The 17,708-nt window shown below is 56.0% G+C and overlaps 2 protein-coding genes across 2 annotated transcripts; both read left to right on the forward strand.

Moving 5' to 3' along the window:
* Positions 1-340: 340 nt before the first annotated feature.
* LOC139052046 (uncharacterized) lies at positions 341-5,508 on the forward strand. The gene is made up of 3 exons (XM_070529117.1): positions 341-1,166; positions 1,955-3,345; positions 5,149-5,508. Exons 1-3 carry the CDS (start codon positions 341-343, stop codon positions 5,506-5,508), a joined length of 2,577 nt encoding a protein of 858 aa, XP_070385218.1.
* Positions 5,509-15,408: 9,900 nt separating this feature from the next.
* On the forward strand, positions 15,409-17,340 carry LOC139052047 (uncharacterized). The gene has a single exon (XM_070529118.1). The coding sequence runs from the start codon at positions 15,409-15,411 to the stop codon at positions 17,338-17,340; it is 1,932 nt and encodes a 643-aa protein (XP_070385219.1).
* Positions 17,341-17,708: the final 368 nt, after the last annotated feature.

Here is a 17,708-nt window from a genome sequence, read left to right on the forward strand (position 1 = left end):
CCACAGTCCCGCGACAGCCGCTGATGAAACCAATACGGGGGCACATGTCTGTGAATGCGCAAACGGAGCCCCTAAGCCACTCTGCTCCTCCGCCTGCACGGCTGCACCACTCGTTTCAAGCACAGTACACCAAACACATATTCAGCGCTGAACAGTGGGCGGTCGACGCAGTTGCATTTACATGACTTGCAGCGAGCAGCCCATCCCTCGATGTCCGTTAAGTTAGCGGAGTCGTCCAAGAGCGACAGCAATTAGAGTCAGCCCAAAGGCGCGAGCATTCATTTACATTTTTTTGGTGCCGAAACCCGGGAATACTTCGCCTGCTGACATCGAAAGCGCTATGGAACGACTACAGAAGAAGCAAGCTGCCCTGCGACAAGGAATCGAGAAAATCATCGCAGCGGCCAGCGACCTACTGCAATCGCCAACCATCAAAGTCGGTGAGCTTGAGGAACGCCTCGACCTTCTCCTTGAACAAGCAGATGAATTGAAATCTGTTAACGAGAGCATCGAAAAGAAGATATATCTTCAAGAATTAGATGCAGAATTAGAAGCTTGCGCTGCAAACACGGAGAAGATCTGCTCCATAAAAACAAAGATCAAGAGAGCTCTCAGGAGTCAGACAGCCAACGAGATCCGGTCGACAACTCCGTCAGTGACAGGCAACGCATCAGAGCAGGAAGTATACCACATTGGTTCCGTCTCACCTGCGACATCCCAGCCACTATCAGCAACCACCAAGTTACCCAAGTTGGAAATCGCAAAATTCAGCGGGGACCTGCGCTCGGGGCAGAAATTTTGGAACCAATTTGAATCGACTATACACAAGAACAGCACCCTGCCTGCAATAGCCAAGTTCCAGTACCTAACAAGTTACTTAACTGGAAAAGCCGCCGCTGCCATAGAGGGGTTGCCGATCAGCGATAGAAATTATGACATCGCAGTGAAGACCCTCATTGAGAGATTTGGGAAGGAGGACGTAATAATTGAGGACCACATGTCGAGCTTGCTTGGCGTCCGCCCAGTGCACGATCTGCGGGACATCGAAAGGCTGAGGACCCTCTACGACGAAATCCGCTCCGGAGTCCGAAGTCTAGAGGCGCTGGGAGTGTCGTCGAGCACCTACGGCGCGCTGCTTCTCACCGTCCTTCGTAAAAGCATACCAAGTGAGCTTTGCTTGGCGTACTTCCGACGGAAGGCCGCCTCACCTGAAACGCCCCAAGACGAGCTTCTCGGTTTCCTCGATTTCATAAGTGAGGAGGTCGAGAGCAGAGAGAGAGCCCAGAGTGCACTACGCCATGGGCACCAGGACGCCGCTATCAGACAGAAAGCACCTATCAAAGGGGACGCTCGTCCTCAAAACCCATCGGCGTCTGTCCTCAGCGTAACCGATGGCGAGGCGCAATTGTGCATTTTGTGGTGCAGAAGGGCATCAACCAGCGAACTGTGTCGCCCCCGTGCCCATGGCCAAGAAGAAGGAGGTGATGTCAAGAGAGAGGCGCTGTTACAAGTGTGCGAAAAAGAATCACCGTGCCGCTGAGTGCAGAATTGCAAGGTGGCTGAAGTGTGCCAAATGCTCTGGACGACATGGAACTGGCGTCTGCGAGCTCAATCAAAGACCGACACGCCCTCCTTCAATCGGAGATGCTGCACCAGCAGAGACAACACTACAATCGTCGCTTCAGGTGGGACCAGCACTGGGAAAGACCCGTGTGCTACTACAGACTGCACGAGCGTATGCGGAAGGCCAGCACAAGAGTGCTCTGGTGAGAATGCTGCTTGACGGTGGCAGCCAGAGAACGTTTGTACGACAGGAGGTTTCCCGGCGCCTCAATCTTCGCGTCATAGGAGGGGAGAAGCTAGCTATCTACGCCTTCGGAAGCGAGGGACCATCTGAAGAAAGAAGGTGTAATCGTGTAGAATGCTGGCTGCGAAACTGGCGCAACAACACCAGAGTCCGAGATCCGAGGTATCCGAGATCTGAGATCCGAGGTACCCGAGATCTGCGGAGACCTCCTCCCACCACCTCACGACTCCACGGCTCGCATCGCTCGTGAACAAGACCTCCAGCTTGCTGACACCTTGCCTGACGGCTACCATCCTGGTGTTGGAGTTGAGCTGCTTATCGGGGCCGATCACTACTGGGATATAGCAACAGGAAATGTCAAGCGCCTCGGTGAGAAGCTCGTGGCCATGGAGACTGCGTTTGGATGGACATTGCATGGCACAGAGTCTACATCGTCCGTCGCAACCTTTCTAACAAGCACCGGAGTGATGCGGGTAGGTGTGACCACAGCACCCGACGAAATTTCTCGTCAACTGAAGTCATTCTGGGATCTGGAGCACATTGGGATCGTCGACGATGCACAGCTGACCACCAAAGACGACAGCGTTCTTCGGGCCTTTGAAGAAACCATCACCCAGAAGAACGGTAGATACCAAGTAGCTCTCCCATGGAAAGAAAACGCATCAGACTTAACAGACAACAAGAGCATAGCATCGCACAGACTTCACTCATTAACGGCGAAGCTGCTACGACATGAAGAAATCATTCTAGACTACGATCAGGCAATCAGGAACTACCTGCAAGCTGGACACGCCGAGGAAGCGAACGAACTGGGTGAGTCCCCGCTGGGGCCCATTTACTACATGCCACACCGAGGTGTTGTCCGGCCTGGTAGCGAAACTACCAAGTTGAGAGTCGTATTCGATGCCTTCTCCAAAGCGGCGGGAAAGCTGTCACCGAACGACGTCCTCTTCGCAGGACCTAACCTAAATCCAAACTTAGCGGACATCGTGATTCGATTCCGAGTTCATAATGTGGCCATAATGTCCGATATAGAAAAGGCTTTCCTTCAAATCGAGCTTGCAGAGAGTGAACGCGACGCTGTCCGCTTTTTGTGGTATCAAAGTACACCAAGGCAGGGCGACGCACTCCCTCCAATCAAAGAGTACCGCATGACAAGGGTGCCATTCGGCGTTACATGTAGCCCGTTCCTCCTCGCAGCTACCTTAAGCCATCATCTCAAAACGGTACAGGAGAAATTTCCTCACACCGCTAAGATCCTGAGTGACAACCTGTATGTAGACGACTTGGTTACTGGTGGCGACAGTGTAGAAGAGGCAGAGCGCATAATCAGGGAATCGCAGTCTATACTCAAGGCTGCAGGTATGAACCTCAGGAAATGGCGATCAAACTACCCAGAACTGATTGCATCGTTTGCCGAGACTGAAAGCGCCCAAAAAACACTACCGGAGCTACGCCCCACAAAGATTCTCGGTGTAGAGTGGAGGCCTGACACAGACGAATTCGTTTTTGGGATGACCGCCCTGATTGGATTTTTGGCAAGTCGGCAGGACACGAAGCGATTCGTATTACAGGCCTCGGCACGCATTTTTGACCCATTTGCCTTTCTCTAGGCCATTACCATCACGGCGAAGATCATGTTCCACAGTCTCTGGGAGCGGGGTACAGCGTGGGACGAAAGGCTTCCTTCAGATTTACAGGAGACATGGGATAAATGGTGCCAACAGCTTCCTCAACTTCGGCAGATATCAGTCACAAGAATATTGGCTCGTAACCTAAGACATGCCCGAACGAAATCTGAGCGGAACGTATTTTGTGACGCTAGCCCGAAAGCATACGGTGCAGTGGCCTACATCAAGGCGCAAAATGAAGAGGGTGAAATAACCATAGCACTAATAATGGCAAGGGCCAGAGTCGCTCCACTGCAGCGACTGTCACTGCCGCGGCCAGAGCTGATGGGAGCGCTGATTGGTGCACGGCTCGCAGGCTACCTGACAAAACAACTGAACGTAGACGGCATTTCCGTGCACTGTTGGACAGACTCAACTGTCGCACTCAGTTGGATCAGGAGTTCTGCGCAAAGGTGGAAACCCTTCGTTTGCAACCGAGTGCAGGAAATTCAAACGCTAACAGACCCAACTGTATGGCAACATTGTCCCGGCAAAGAGAACCCGGCGGACTTGCTTACCCGTGGCATCTTGCCTGCGGAGCTGGTCGGACGCAAGGACTGGTGGACAGGCCCAGAGTGGCTTAAAAGGGAAGAGCGAGTCATTGCGGTACCAGATATCCGGGAGGGCGAGCTTTGCATGGCAGAAGAGCGAGCGGTCCATATTCTTCACACCATCACAGAGAGCACACCGGAACCACTAATGAACCTGGAAGACCATAGCTCACTAACGAGAGTGCTCCGCGTAACAGCGTGGGTGAGGCGTTTCGTTCTAAACTGCCGAGGCCGGTCGAAACTTACGGGCGAGGTGACGGCTGAAGAGGTAGCCGACGCGGAAAAGCTTTGGCAAAGAACCTGTCAACGTTCGGCAACGATGTTTGCGCGCTGCGTGCCGCCAGACCGCTCGACCGGGCATCGTCGGTAATAGCGTTGAACCCATTCTTGGACGCCGACGGTATAATGACAGTTGGCGGGCGGCTTCAGTACAGCACAGAAGAAGAAAGCGCTAGGCATCCCGTAATATTATCACCGTCTCATCCGTTCACACGCTTGCTCATTTCTTGGGAGCATAGACGCCTACTGCACGCCGGAGTACGGGACACGTTATCCCAACTTCGAGAACGCTACTGGATTATTCGAGGAAGACAGACCATCAAATCGGTCATTCGACGCTGTCTTCCGTGCCAGAGGCAGAGTTGCCGAGCTGCACAAGAGCCCACTGCCCCGCTTCCCCCCTACAGAGTGACCCAGGCTGAGCCATTTGAGAGGACGGGTATCGACTTTGCGGAGCCCATATTCTACAATGATAGCGGGTCCGAACACAAAGCTTATGTTGCTTTGTTTACTTGTGCGACAACACGAGCCGTTCACCTGGAGCTTGTTAGAGACCTCTCGGCGGACCGGTCAGGGGGGACCGTTCCGCTTCGCGGGACCGGTCCCCCCTGAGCATGTACGCTTGCTCAAACTCGGGTTCAGGGTGAGGCCAGCCAGGCCCCGTCCAGTACAGTGCCGGCAGTGCGGCCGCTTGGGGCACGTCGTAGAGTCCTGCCGATGGCCCAGCGATTGCATCACATGCGGCAAAAACCACGCGGCGAGCGTCCCCTGCCAGGCCATCCGATGCAGAAACTGCGGGGGCTCCCACAGAGCAGACACTCCCGCTTGCCCCAAATGGCAGGAAGAACGGAGGGTGGCCACGATCATGGCTTCCTCCACCTCGGCACTGTCGAGGCGCGCTGTCAGGGCAGCAGTACGCGAGGAGCAGCGGTCCTCCTCACCCCCGGCGCGGTCCGACGCCAGCGCACTGAAGGGCCCCAGCCCGGCACCGAGGCGCCCAGTACCAGCCCCGCGTGCTACCCAACGCCAGCACAGAGAGGAAGCCACCGCCCCACCTGCCCAGACCACTGTGGATCAGCTGGTAGCAAATCTGCTACTCACTATGCAAGCAGTCAGCACTATGCTACCAGCTGACCACCCGCTCCAGACCATCTGCCTGCAGGCAGTGGCTAGCCAGCAGCCACCCAACCAGCATGGCTAGTCGCAACACCAAACGTCGGCCGCGCATCCTGCAGTGGAACGTGCGTTCACTGCGGCGTCGTCACGCGGAACTAGCCGCGCACCTACTCCTGCACGAGTACGACGTACTCGCGTTGCAGGAAACGTACACGCGCTACGGGGACTGCAGCCTACCGGGTTTCGTGAGCTACCACAGCGCGACCACCTGCGAGCTACGGACTTGCGCGAACGTGCCGTGTTGTGACCCGTCCCACCCGCCCGGTCGCTCCCGCGCTGCTGTTTACATCCGTGCGAGCCTTGCTCAAGCCGTCGTTCGCGTGGCCGACATCGTCCCTGCCTCCGTGGAGTGCGTGGCTGTGACTGTGCGCGTTGGGGGGGCCGACACTTGTGTCGCCAGCATGTATGTGCAGCCCGTTCGACGGTGGGATACGACGTTCTTCTCGAGCCTCATCGCGCGCATCGGTGGCGACTGTGTCGTGTGCAGTGATTTTAATTCTCACCACACGGTATGGGGCAGCGCCCACAGCGATCCGAGTGGCAGGGACTTGCTGAACTGCATCAACTCAACGGGCCTGCTCATCCTGAACACAGGCAGTCCCACTTTTGTTCGTCGGAGGGTACACAGGAGTGCGATAGACCTGTCGCTCGTGAGCGAGCGCTGCCACTACGAGTGGGTCCGCAGCCCTGACACGCAGGGATCGGATCATTACCCGATCTCCCTCGACCCGCTCGGGACTCGCTCCGCGACAGCCGACCGGAGCAGACGTGTTGCGGATGGGCTCCCGCCCCTCCCCAATAACTTGCGAGTCGTCCCTCTATACCGACGACGGTTGCTATCGCGCCTCCGGCAGCCTTGGTCACATCCCGCCGAACGGCCCGACGGGCTCGCCGCCGCCTGTACTCCCACGCTTTTTGGCCCGCCGCCGCTGAGCCCAGCCGCTGAACCGGTTGCCAATCGGACTTTGCCTGCGCTGCCCTGGCGCGCCAGGATCTCCGACTGTAAAACCACCGCCCCGACTGTTGAAATGGCCCCCGAAGTTTCGCCCGATGGTCCGGGCCCTTCCAACGGCCACCAACGTACACCATCCATGGTCAACCTCCCTGACGAAGACTCCGATATGGACTCTCGTGATTACTTCACGCAAGAACCAGGCCTCCTGACATCGTCGTCCGATTCAGCTGCGAGCTTCCCTACCCACGGTCCCGCGTGGGAGTACGTTCTCAGCAAGCATCGGGCGAAGAAGCTCCGCAGGGCCGCCCGGGAAACACAGACCTCCTCATCACCGGAATCAGCCATATCCGTGAGTGGCACTCCGTCCAATTGCAACCTCCTGTCCCCAGGCATAACCCGAAAGCCCGGTCCTCGTCGCGCCAGACTGCCACCCCTACCAAAGGGAGATCTGAAGGTAGTCATCCGGCCGACGAGAGGCCTAGCCCTCAAGAAATACCCCAACCACGCTATCGCGGCAGCAATTGTCAGGTCCTGCCAGAACCCCACCCGTGCGGAGGGGAAATACGTCGTGCGGCCCCACATGGGCTCAAACATCCTGATAGTCAGCACCCCGCACGAGGAGGCCACAGACGAGATCTGCCAACTCACCCACCTTAAGCTGGACAACCAAGCCCACCCGGTGAGAGCATACGTCCCGTTCTCACCGTAAACCATCAGAGGGATCATTCACGGACTTGACCCCAACAACACAAGGGAAAGCCTCATGGAAGGACTGTGGGTGCGGGACACCCGCATTAAGATCCTGGACGCCCGCATCTTGGGCACATCTACAACGGCGCTGCTCACCATAAAAGGATCCCACCTACCCAAGCTGGTCTACCACGGAGGGTGTGAATACCCATGCTACCTGTATAGGCCGGCCCGGCAGTTCTGCCGGATGTGTATGCAGCCGCGACATCGCCCGGATGTGTGTCCAGACCCCAACACGCCGGTTTGCCGCCGGTGCGGCATGCCGAGCCCACCCCCCCACCCACGTTTGTGAGCCGAAATGCGGACTCTGCGGTGGTCAGCACGAAACCGGCACCAAAAAATGCCCTAAGAGACTGAAGCCACCAAGAGCGCTTCAGCTGCCACCCACCCGCAACAACGAAGAGAAAAGGTTGTCTCGATGGGACGGCCTCCCCAAGATCCACAATAACCGCTGGTTCGACTCCGAGGACGGGGACTCAGCCGACCGCAGCCGCAGCCGCAGCCAATCCAGGAGCCGATCCAGGTCGAGAACCCGAGCCCGGCAGCAGCAGCCACACCCACAACAAATGCGGACACCGCCCACACCGATGCCGAGAAAAATGCAGCAACCCGCCCAAGACACAACCAAGCAGGTGAGCTGGGAAAGCAGGGGCAAGGACTCCTCTGCTCCTCCAACAGGCACCCGAATCCCTAAACTACAATCGATAATAACTGCACAAAATGCTAGGATAGCAGAACAAGACGCCAAGATCGCAGCGCTTATGGCCAAACTAGACAAAGTAGTCAAACAAAACACTGCGCCGCCACCCACCACACCCCCACAGCAACCCGATGAAGTAGTGACACACCAAACGCTACAGCAAACACTACAGGACATGGAGAAGAGAGTAGTCAGCTCCCTCACCGAAAATGTCACCCAACTATTCAGCGTGCTTCAAGCTAAATTCGAAACCATAGCGGGCAACCTCGCGCAGGTAACTGCTGCACAGAACTCACACTCAATTTCAATTCAGGGGCACCAGACTCAAAGCCGCAAACGCGCCTCGTCACGCGAGCAAGGTCCCTCCCGCAATCGCAGCCGTGCCAGTTCCATTGGGAGCGATGCCGGCCCGCCAGCCCACCTAGCCGCCCAATATGGCCCCAAACCATAAGCCAAACAACACCGAACACATAGAAATATGGCAGTGGAACTGCAGAGGTTTCAGACGAAAACAAGGACTCCTTAAGCAATACCTCTGCACCACCCCCATAAGACCTGACCTTATCTGCCTGCAAGAGATAGGAGCCGAAAGAACCCCAACGCTAGCCGGCTACTACACAATCCACCAACCCCACATGGCGACGGTTGCAATCCTCGTCGCAAAAGACATCACTGTCATCGAGCACTCTTTATCGGAACCGGACATTGAGCACTTAGCCATAGAGACAGTGCCCAATAAACGGGACCGGAAGAGCACGTTCGTGGTTAACACGTATAAGCCACCAAAACCAGCAAAGGCCGATTTCACCAACCTCCTTTCCGAAGCCAATCGACTGGCGCAAGCTAACCAGCTCATCGTAGTTGGGGATTTCAATTCCCCCCACCATGACTGGGGGTATCAGTCAAACTCAGCAAGAGGAGTGGCAGTCGCACGAGCAATAGAAACCCTCGGACTGGAACTCCTCACCGACCCTTTATATCCGACCAGGGTAGGCAACAGTGTCACCCGTGACTCCTGCCCGACATCACCCTAACGAAGAATGTCGCCGACGCCACGTGGACGAACCTAGGCGAAACGCTGGGCAGCGACCACTACATACTCAGCACGTCCATATCATCATCCAAAATTAGAAGGGGTCTGGGCACCGCCCATATCACAGACTGGCCCAAATTCCGCAATGCACCCTTCCCGCCAGGTCCCATTCAGTCTATTCACGCCTGGAGCGAAGGCATCAGGCAAGCATACAGAACAGCAACAGAAACAATACACCGCACACCGGAAGCCCCAGAAGCAGACCGCCACCTACTCAAGCTATGGCAGAAGCGCGGCCGGCTCGTGGGAAGATGGAAAAGGCAACGCCTAAACAGACCCCTCCGCCTGCGGATTGCACAGCTCACGGAGGAAGCTCAAACATACGCCACCAATCTAGCACAGCGAAATTGGCAACAGTTCTGCGAGTCACTGCGGGGAACGCTGGGAACTTCCCGTACCTGGGCAATTCTGCGGAACCTCATCGACCCCTCTAAATCAAAATCACAATCTACACGCACCCTGAAGCGCATTGCTCACCTCTTCCCGGGAGACGACGCAGCACTGCTTCAGGCTCTAAGGGACAAATACATCGGCACTAATACCGCCCCACCGTGCTCGGCGACCTACCAGGGCTAGGAAAATCCTGCACTCGACGCTCCCATCTCTGCGGCCGAGGTGTATGCCGCCGTCCGATCGTGCACCCGAAACACGGCGACGGGAGTAGACAGAATTACCAACGCCATGATCCGCAACCTGAGCAAGGCACAGATCAGGGACCTCACCAAGTACCTCAATGACTCGCTCTGGGAGAAGAATGACATTCCCTCCGAGTGGAAACACTCGGAGATCATAGTAATTCCGAAACCGGGCAAGAAGCCGGTGATCGAAGCACTACGACCTATATCTCTCACATCGTGCCTTGGCAAGCTCTACGAGCGAGTCGTCCAGACGCGCCTCCAACACTACATGGAAGACAACAATCTTTTTCATCCCTCCATGATTGGCTTCCGGTCGGGCTTGTCGACGCAAGACGCCTTCCTTCTCCTGAAGGAAGAGGTTCTCTCCAACATCCCGAGGGGTGGCGAACACATCATTATGGCGCTGGATCTCAAAAGTGCGTTTGATAACGTGTCTCACGAGGCCATTCTCTCGGAGCTCAGCAACCTCAACTGCGGCAAGCGCACCTTCCAATATATCAAGAACTTTCTATCCAGCCGAACGGCAACAATAGGAATGGGTGACACGAGATCGGACCCTCAAGACATGCCCAACAAGGGCACGCCACAAGGATCGATCATCTCCCCGCTCCTATTTAACATCGCCATGATCGGAGTCGCAAGGGCTCTGCAACAGGTTCCGAACATTGGATACACCCTGTATGCGGACGACATTACGATCTGGACAAACACCGGCTCCCTAGCCGAGAAGGAAGACACGCTCCAAGCGGCAGCAAACTGCGTTGAAACCGAGGTCATTCGATGCGGGCTCTGCTGCTCGCCCGACAAATCCGAAGTTATCCGCATACAGGGACACAACTACAAATCACCAGGCAACCTGAGCATCCTCCTACACGGGGCTCCCATCCGGGAAGTGCCAGTCATCCGGATCCTGGGTCTCTGGTTGCAGAGCGACGGAAAGGCCAACCACACAATCCAACTGCTCAAAACGACAACACAGCTGATCTCTAAGATGATCCGCCGGGTGGCCAGAAACAGAAAATGCATGCGGGAGGAGGACACGATCCGTCTGGTGCAGGCGCTGGTCATCAGCCGCCTCTCCTACGGGCTCCCATACCTCACCCTGCTCCGAGCAGACCTAAACAAAGTCAATGCGATGATACGTGTAGCCTACAAGAATGCCCTTGGTCTCCCACCGTATACATCCAATGTTAGCTTGGAAGCTCTGGGACTACACAACACGTTCGAGGAAATTCAAGAGGCGGTCCTCCTGTCCCAGAGAGAACGCCTGCTCTCCACAGCGACAGGCCGACACATCCTCAAGCGCATCGGCTACCCGGCGGACATTGACACCATCCAGTCGACCTCGAACATTCCTCCATGGTACCGGGCCAGAGTACACGTGGACCCGCTCCCAAAAAACATGTCTCAAACTCACAATGAAGGCAGAAGAAACGCCCGAGTAGACTACCTCAAACGCACAGCGGGACGAAGCCCGAAGACGGTCTACGTTGACGCTTCCCTCTATCAGGGTGCATCGAACGCAGCAGCAGCCGTGGTGGTGGACTCTACTTACACAGAAGTCTCTAGTATCTCCATTCCGCACTGTACGGTTACGGAAGCGGAAGCGGCGGCGATCGTGCTGGCTGTTCAATACGGGGACGCGACCAACCGAGAACTACAAGTGGTAACCGACTCCCAAGCGGCATGTCGGCTCCTTCTAGCAGGCAGAATACCTCAAAAATTAGCTAGATTCAAGACTAATCCATTGGCTACAAATTCATGACTCAAACACCAGATTACGTGGGCCCCGGGGCACTCGGGGCTGGAGGGTAACGAGGTCGCGGACAGGCTAGCTCGAGGTCACACAAACCGAGCGGCCACAATCCTTGATTCCACAACCACCCTCCCCGTCCCCGCGGCCTACGGCGCGAGACTTCAATATCTGCGTAAACAACGACAGCTTTACCCCCCACCACACAAGGGGCTAAACGCACAGGAAGCGCGGGACTGGAGACAGCTCCAGACCAAGACTTTCCCCAACTTACACAAATACAGCTTCTTCTCAGAACACTACAAAGACGCATGCCCCTGGTGTAACGAACAGCCCACTGCCTACCACGTCACGTGGGGGTGTACGGGCCCCAAACCGCCAGACATACAAACACAACAACCGGAGGAGCAGTGGGAGGCCACCCTGTCCAGCTCAGACCTAGAGACCCAGCGCGGACTGGTAATCCAGGCGAGAGCAGCAGCCAAGGCCACTGGAGTTTTGAAATGAAGACTCCACTCACTGTACATTTCTTTTTTTCTCCGTAGTTCTTTCCTCTTTTGTGAATAAATGTTTTCTACTACTACTACTCGAACCGCTCGGCTTCAACCGCACAAGAACGTGTACGTATCGCGTCACGGACTGGTCCAAGTTCCGATCACTCTGTGCCATACCCCCTCCGGCGAACACGGATTTCGTCACGCATATTTCAAGGTGTGTAAACGCCGCCACCAAATCGTGCGTGGTGCCTGCTGGAACGCCGGTCCCCGATATGAAGCTCCTCAACTTGCGCGCTGTCCGTCGTCGCGCCGAACGCCGTGCCATCAGAAGCGACAAGGTGGAACATTGGTCGATTTATAACCGCCTTGACGCTGCATGCCGCCGTCACGCCAGACAGCGTCGAAACCAGAGCTGGCAGTGCCTTTGTGTGTCGTTGGAGGATAGTCGCGACAAGTCGCGCCCTTGGCGCATTCTCGCTGCCCTCCTTCACCCGAAGATCCCCCGCCACCCTGCACTTTCCATCGCAGTAGCTCAGGGCTTGAGCACACAGCAACTGGCAGAACTATTCGCGGATTCCTTCGCGCCGCCGTTACCCGCTGCACGCCCCGTGAGTGCAGCCTGCGCACTTCCGCCGTACAACAAGGCTCAACTGCTCGCTCCCCTGCGCTATTTTCCTACGCGTGCAATTTTGGAGCATATCGAGGTGTTGTGTTCGGCGGACTTTACACTCACTGAGTTGCGAAGGGTGTTGAACACGCGTAAACGACGCTCCGCGCCTGGTGCCGACGGACTGACACATCAGGTCCTGAGGAACATCGATGCAGCGCAGCTCCCCTCGCTGCTCGAAGCATTCAACGGCGTCTGGCGCAGCGGCATCATCCCTGCTGAATAGACAAGAACGGCACCGAGAGCGGCGCTGCTGCGCCGGCGTTGAGAGCGCCGCATGCGGAGCAAAATTCTATTAGCGGTGGTACCCCTCTCGCATCTCTCGTTCGCGCCGCCTTGATTGCCTCCTGCACTGCGCGTGTTTGGGCACGTTTCGCGCCGCGCGTTGTGTGTGCGCGTGGACATTTCCTTCGAAGGGCGGTGTACAGTCTCTCTCACATTTAGGGGAAAACTCGAAGCGCAGCAGCTCGCGCAGATGCTCGAGGGGCGGGATCTTGAACGGCGTCGTCTGCTACGGCGGCGCACGCTGGCCGCATTGTCGAGAAACGTTCTACTGTCAGGTGCAGGGCGCTGATCACATCGTTACTGCGTGAAAGGAGCCGGTATTCTTTGCTAAGCGTTGCGCGACACCCACTGATACGCCTCGAATGTAAGTTCATCGCTGCATGGCAGTCATAGACGACGTACTGATTCCATACATTCTTGACGGACCGTTTCTGGAAGGCGACTATATATTCTAACGCGATAGGACGCCGATCCACACTGCTCGTGCTGTGCAAGAACTGCTAGAAGAGCGCGCAGTCACTCTCTTGGAGCGGCCGCCTCAATCCCCGGGCGCCAACATCATTTAAAATGTCTGGGGCTCGTTGAAAGTATCGCTGGCGCAACATCCCCTCTATCAGTCGCCCGAGGATAGGCTTCGATCCACCATCGTCAGTGACTGAGACGTGCAACGAATGAACACATCCCTGATCAAGTCATCCTACACTTCACTGCCTTGCAGGATGAGCGCTGTCATCGCTGCCGCTGGGGACATGACGAGATACTAACTGAAGTTCCGAGCGTGACGTGTCCAATTCCCCACCGGCGGGCAGCGTCTGTCTGGTGTAGCGAATGATTATCGAGAAAAATCACTTCCAGCTCATTGTCTGAACCTAAAACGTTCATTTAATCGTGTCCGTTTGTTTCACCGTGTTCGACTCCCATTGTTGAGTGCTTTGTTTTCCTTTCGAGTCAAACAAAGGCTGAGCACGTTGCGTGCACATCTTGGTGCGTTTTGTCGCTGCTCATTACGGTAGCACACACAGTGAAGAAATATACGTGCACACGCTCAGTACTCCGGCCCTTCGAGAGAACAAATGAACCATGTTGTCAAAAGAAGTTTGTGGAACTCCATTATCGCCAATGAAGGATCAGAGTGTGGCGACGCACAACGTTTAGTAAAGAATATCAGCTCAGTTCCCGCAGTACTGATGAAATAGGTGCACTGCCCCTGACAGTACCACGCTTCCCGAAAATGCGGCCAGCGCGCGCCGCCGTAGCAGACGACGCAGATCACGACACTGCCCCTCAAGCGTGTGCGCCTGCTCGAGCTGCTGCCGCCGCACGACTCCATTGCTTGCCGCATCGCGACGCAATACGTTCCGAGTTTTCCCCTTAGTGTGAAACAAACTGCACACGCTATATTTGCCTTTAAGAAGATCGGTACGCTTGACGATTATTTTTATGGCTGCAATGCGGCGAAAGGGCAGCGTCTGCTTAACCATGTAAGGGACGCTGAGCAGGTAATTGGAAACGACATCGTATGTGTCGCCGGAAAAATCGTCAGCACATACGATGCGGCACATACATACGGCACCTACGAGCTAAAGTCATTTTTGCAGTTTCTCACATTATGTTTGCTACAAATCCGTGTTGTCTCTGATGGCGACAACGGACTTCTATCGACACTGTGCGGAAATAAACAAGATATATCGCTGCATAGCACAAGTACGACATGCGCACACAACTTTAACTAGTACGTCCCCTACAATATGGAATAGAGGCAGCAATGTAGACAGCTTGGCCATTTTTTAACAGTACTCAAGAGACGGAAGTTGAAAGTATTATTAATCATTCCTGCTTCAGCAATGCCGGCGCGACCAAGACGCGGGTGTGTATCGTCCAGTAACCCGATCGATCGGTGCAGTGGTGAAGCGGGAATGAACTCCGGTCATGTTCAACGCATCATTCACATATTCAATTTCTCGGCACGCGTGAACTTCGGCCACTGCTAGCGCATACAACAGACGTGGTTTCCATTCTTGGGCAGCGCACACACAAACGAAACACGAGAAAGAAGACAGGACAAGCGCTCGTTGAACTTAACGTTTTTATATGAATAAAAGGATTATTTACCGAGTAATTATTAATTTCACGTGGGTTACATATAGAAACCGTCATACACTCAGGAGTGATCAATGAACGAGCTCGCTTCGTTTGCCAGATGTTTACTTCGCTCGGCGCACCGCAGTAATCCATGTCTGTCGTCTGCTTCTTTCGTAACATTTTCTTGTGAATCGGCAGAATTTCACTGGTGGCATCAACCTTTTCATGTTTACATTGCTGTCGTGACAGTTAACAACACAATAATAATTCCCGGTCATCTGAAGAGGCGCCGTCGCAAACAAGAGACGTTTCCCGCGCAGCGCGAACTGAACGCGGGCGCGACCGCGCGAGAGAGAGAGAGAAGGAGATTCTTGATGGGAAGGAAAGGTTGGGGCAAAGTGCAGCGAGGGAAGCGGCGACGGAAACCCCCGTTGGAGATGAAATCGCTCCGCCAGGGGAGAAACGAGCGCTGGCGTCTCGGGCGAAACTTGGCGCGCGGTCTGCTATGGAAGGAAGCGATCGTCGTGCCCATACTCAAGCGCGGCAAAGCGGCCACGAACACCAGCTCGTATCGTCCAGTGTCGCTCACCTCCGTAGCCGGCAAAACACTGGATATCTCGTGCTGCTTGACGTGCAAAGCGCATTCGATGGCCTGCCCCATGCCACCATCACTCAAGCACTACGTGAGCTGCATGTCACCGGCCGCCTCTTCGACGACGTCGCGGCCTTCCTCAGTGACCGCACGCTCAGAGTACGAGTTGGCAACGCGCTCAGCTCCACCCGAAGCGTGACTTCCGGCGTTCCACAGGGAAGCGTTATCAGCCCGTTTCTCTTCAACCTCGCACTGGCAAGGCTCCCTGATTACATTCCGAAGATCACAGCACACGAAGTCCGTGTGGCGATTTACGCCGACGACATTGCGCTGTTTGCGTGCGGGCCCACGGACCCCGGCTATCCAGTACGAGAATCACTGCAGTCGGCGATCAATGCCGTGGATGAACACCTTGCCAGCATAGGGCTACAGCTCTCGGCATCAAAAACTGAGGCGCTGTTGGTGCATCCCCGGTCTCGTGCGCGCTTCGAAGTACCTCCTCTCATGCTGCGTGGAAGCCCCCTCCCATGGCAGGGAAAAGTACGTTATCTCGGCCTCAATATAGACTGCCGGCTCAACTTCGACGCCGCCGTCTCCCAGCTATGCAAGGACTCGAAGAAAGTGGCCGGCGCCGCACGCTCCCTGCTCGCCCGTGGTCGTGGATGTACACCGCAACTTGCGCTCCGAGTCTACAACTCGGTCGCAACGTCGCGTGCGCTCTATGCACTGCCCATTACCAACGTCAGAGCTGCCAACTGGAAGGCGATCGATATGGAGAACCGCACCGTAATCCGAAAACTTTACGGGCTTCCTCGCAACTCGCAAGTAGGAGCAACTCTCGCCGAGGCGGGAGACTGGCCGCCCGCACTTCGCGCACGGAAGCAAGCGATGAACCACGTCGAGCGCCTTCAACGTTCGCCACAGGGACAACGCCTCGTGTGTCGCCTCCATACCCTCGAGGGCTCGGGCATGGGCCAGCGTGCCACCGAATTCAGCGCACTCGTCGCGTCGACGCCTGAACTCCTGCCGGTCTCGCCGCACGCCTCCGCGCTACTCGATGTCAACACCACGGTGCCAGGCGTCAAATCCAAGCGTCGAACAGCGGTTTGTGCTATGCAGCAGGAAACGGCCGCACTTCTGCACGAGCGCTTGGAGGGCCGGCTGCTTGTTTACACCGATGGTTCAGTGGCGAGTGATGGTTCCGGTGCGGCAGCGTGTACGGCGCCGGATATTTGTGCTACACAGCAGTGCCGCCTTCGTGTTGTGTCGTCGTCGACGGTGGCCGAGCTTGCTGCGATCGACCTAGCAGCTGATCTCCTCCTTCAACAGTGCAGTGTTGTTTCCGCCGCGATCCTTTCGGACTCGCGCGCGGCACTGTGTATGCTGGCGAAGGATTACCTGGGACCTCCGTTGGTGCAGCGCGTCGGCTCAAAGCTCCGCCATCTCGTCAGCCAGGGCTGCGATTTGGCGTTGCAATGGGTTCCGGCGCACATTGGCCTGCAAGGGAATGAAGCCGCCGACGCTCTCGCAAAGCAGGCGCACTCCTGTCGCTTCCCCCTCGCCACCTCGGTCAGCGGTTTCGACGTGGCGAAAACAACTGTGAAGGCCACCCTTCGCAGAGTGCTCGGAAGGAGCTGCCTTGACCATGACAGCCTCTCTACGGTTCTAACCCAAGTCGAGGCGACCGTAAATTCTCGTCCGTTTACTTTCGTCTCTTCGGACGCGGGGGAGCTTATGCCCTTGACTCCAGCACATTTCCTAGTCGGTCGCAGGCTAACGAGCTTGCCTCCCTTCCGAGAGACCACCGAAGTCAAATCGTCAGCACAGACACTAACACGCCTATAAAAGAGACGCGCCAGGCTTGTTGACTCATTCTGGAAACGGTGGAGACGCGAATACCTACTGCAGCTTCGCTCAGCGCATGTTACAAAGCCAGGCAGAGGAAGAGGCATCGGTGAGGGAGACATAGTTCTCCTTGGGGATGATTGGGCTCCACGCCAGATGTGGAAAATGTGTGGTGTTTTGCAGACTTTTCCAGGAAGAGATAGCCGAATACGTGCTTGCAAGATCCTTCTCCCGAACCAAAGCGAACTGCGACGACCCGTACAAGCCTTGTACCCACTGGAGCTCAGCGAGGTGCCAGCCTGTGCTAACAATGGTGGCCGGGAATGAGCCGGCGCTCATTGCGGGGGAGGATGTTGAAAGTCGCAAAC

The sequence above is a fragment of the Dermacentor albipictus genome, unplaced genomic scaffold (assembly GCF_038994185.2).
Source record: "Dermacentor albipictus isolate Rhodes 1998 colony unplaced genomic scaffold, USDA_Dalb.pri_finalv2 scaffold_17, whole genome shotgun sequence".
Lineage (NCBI taxonomy): Eukaryota > Metazoa > Arthropoda > Arachnida > Ixodida > Ixodidae > Dermacentor > Dermacentor albipictus.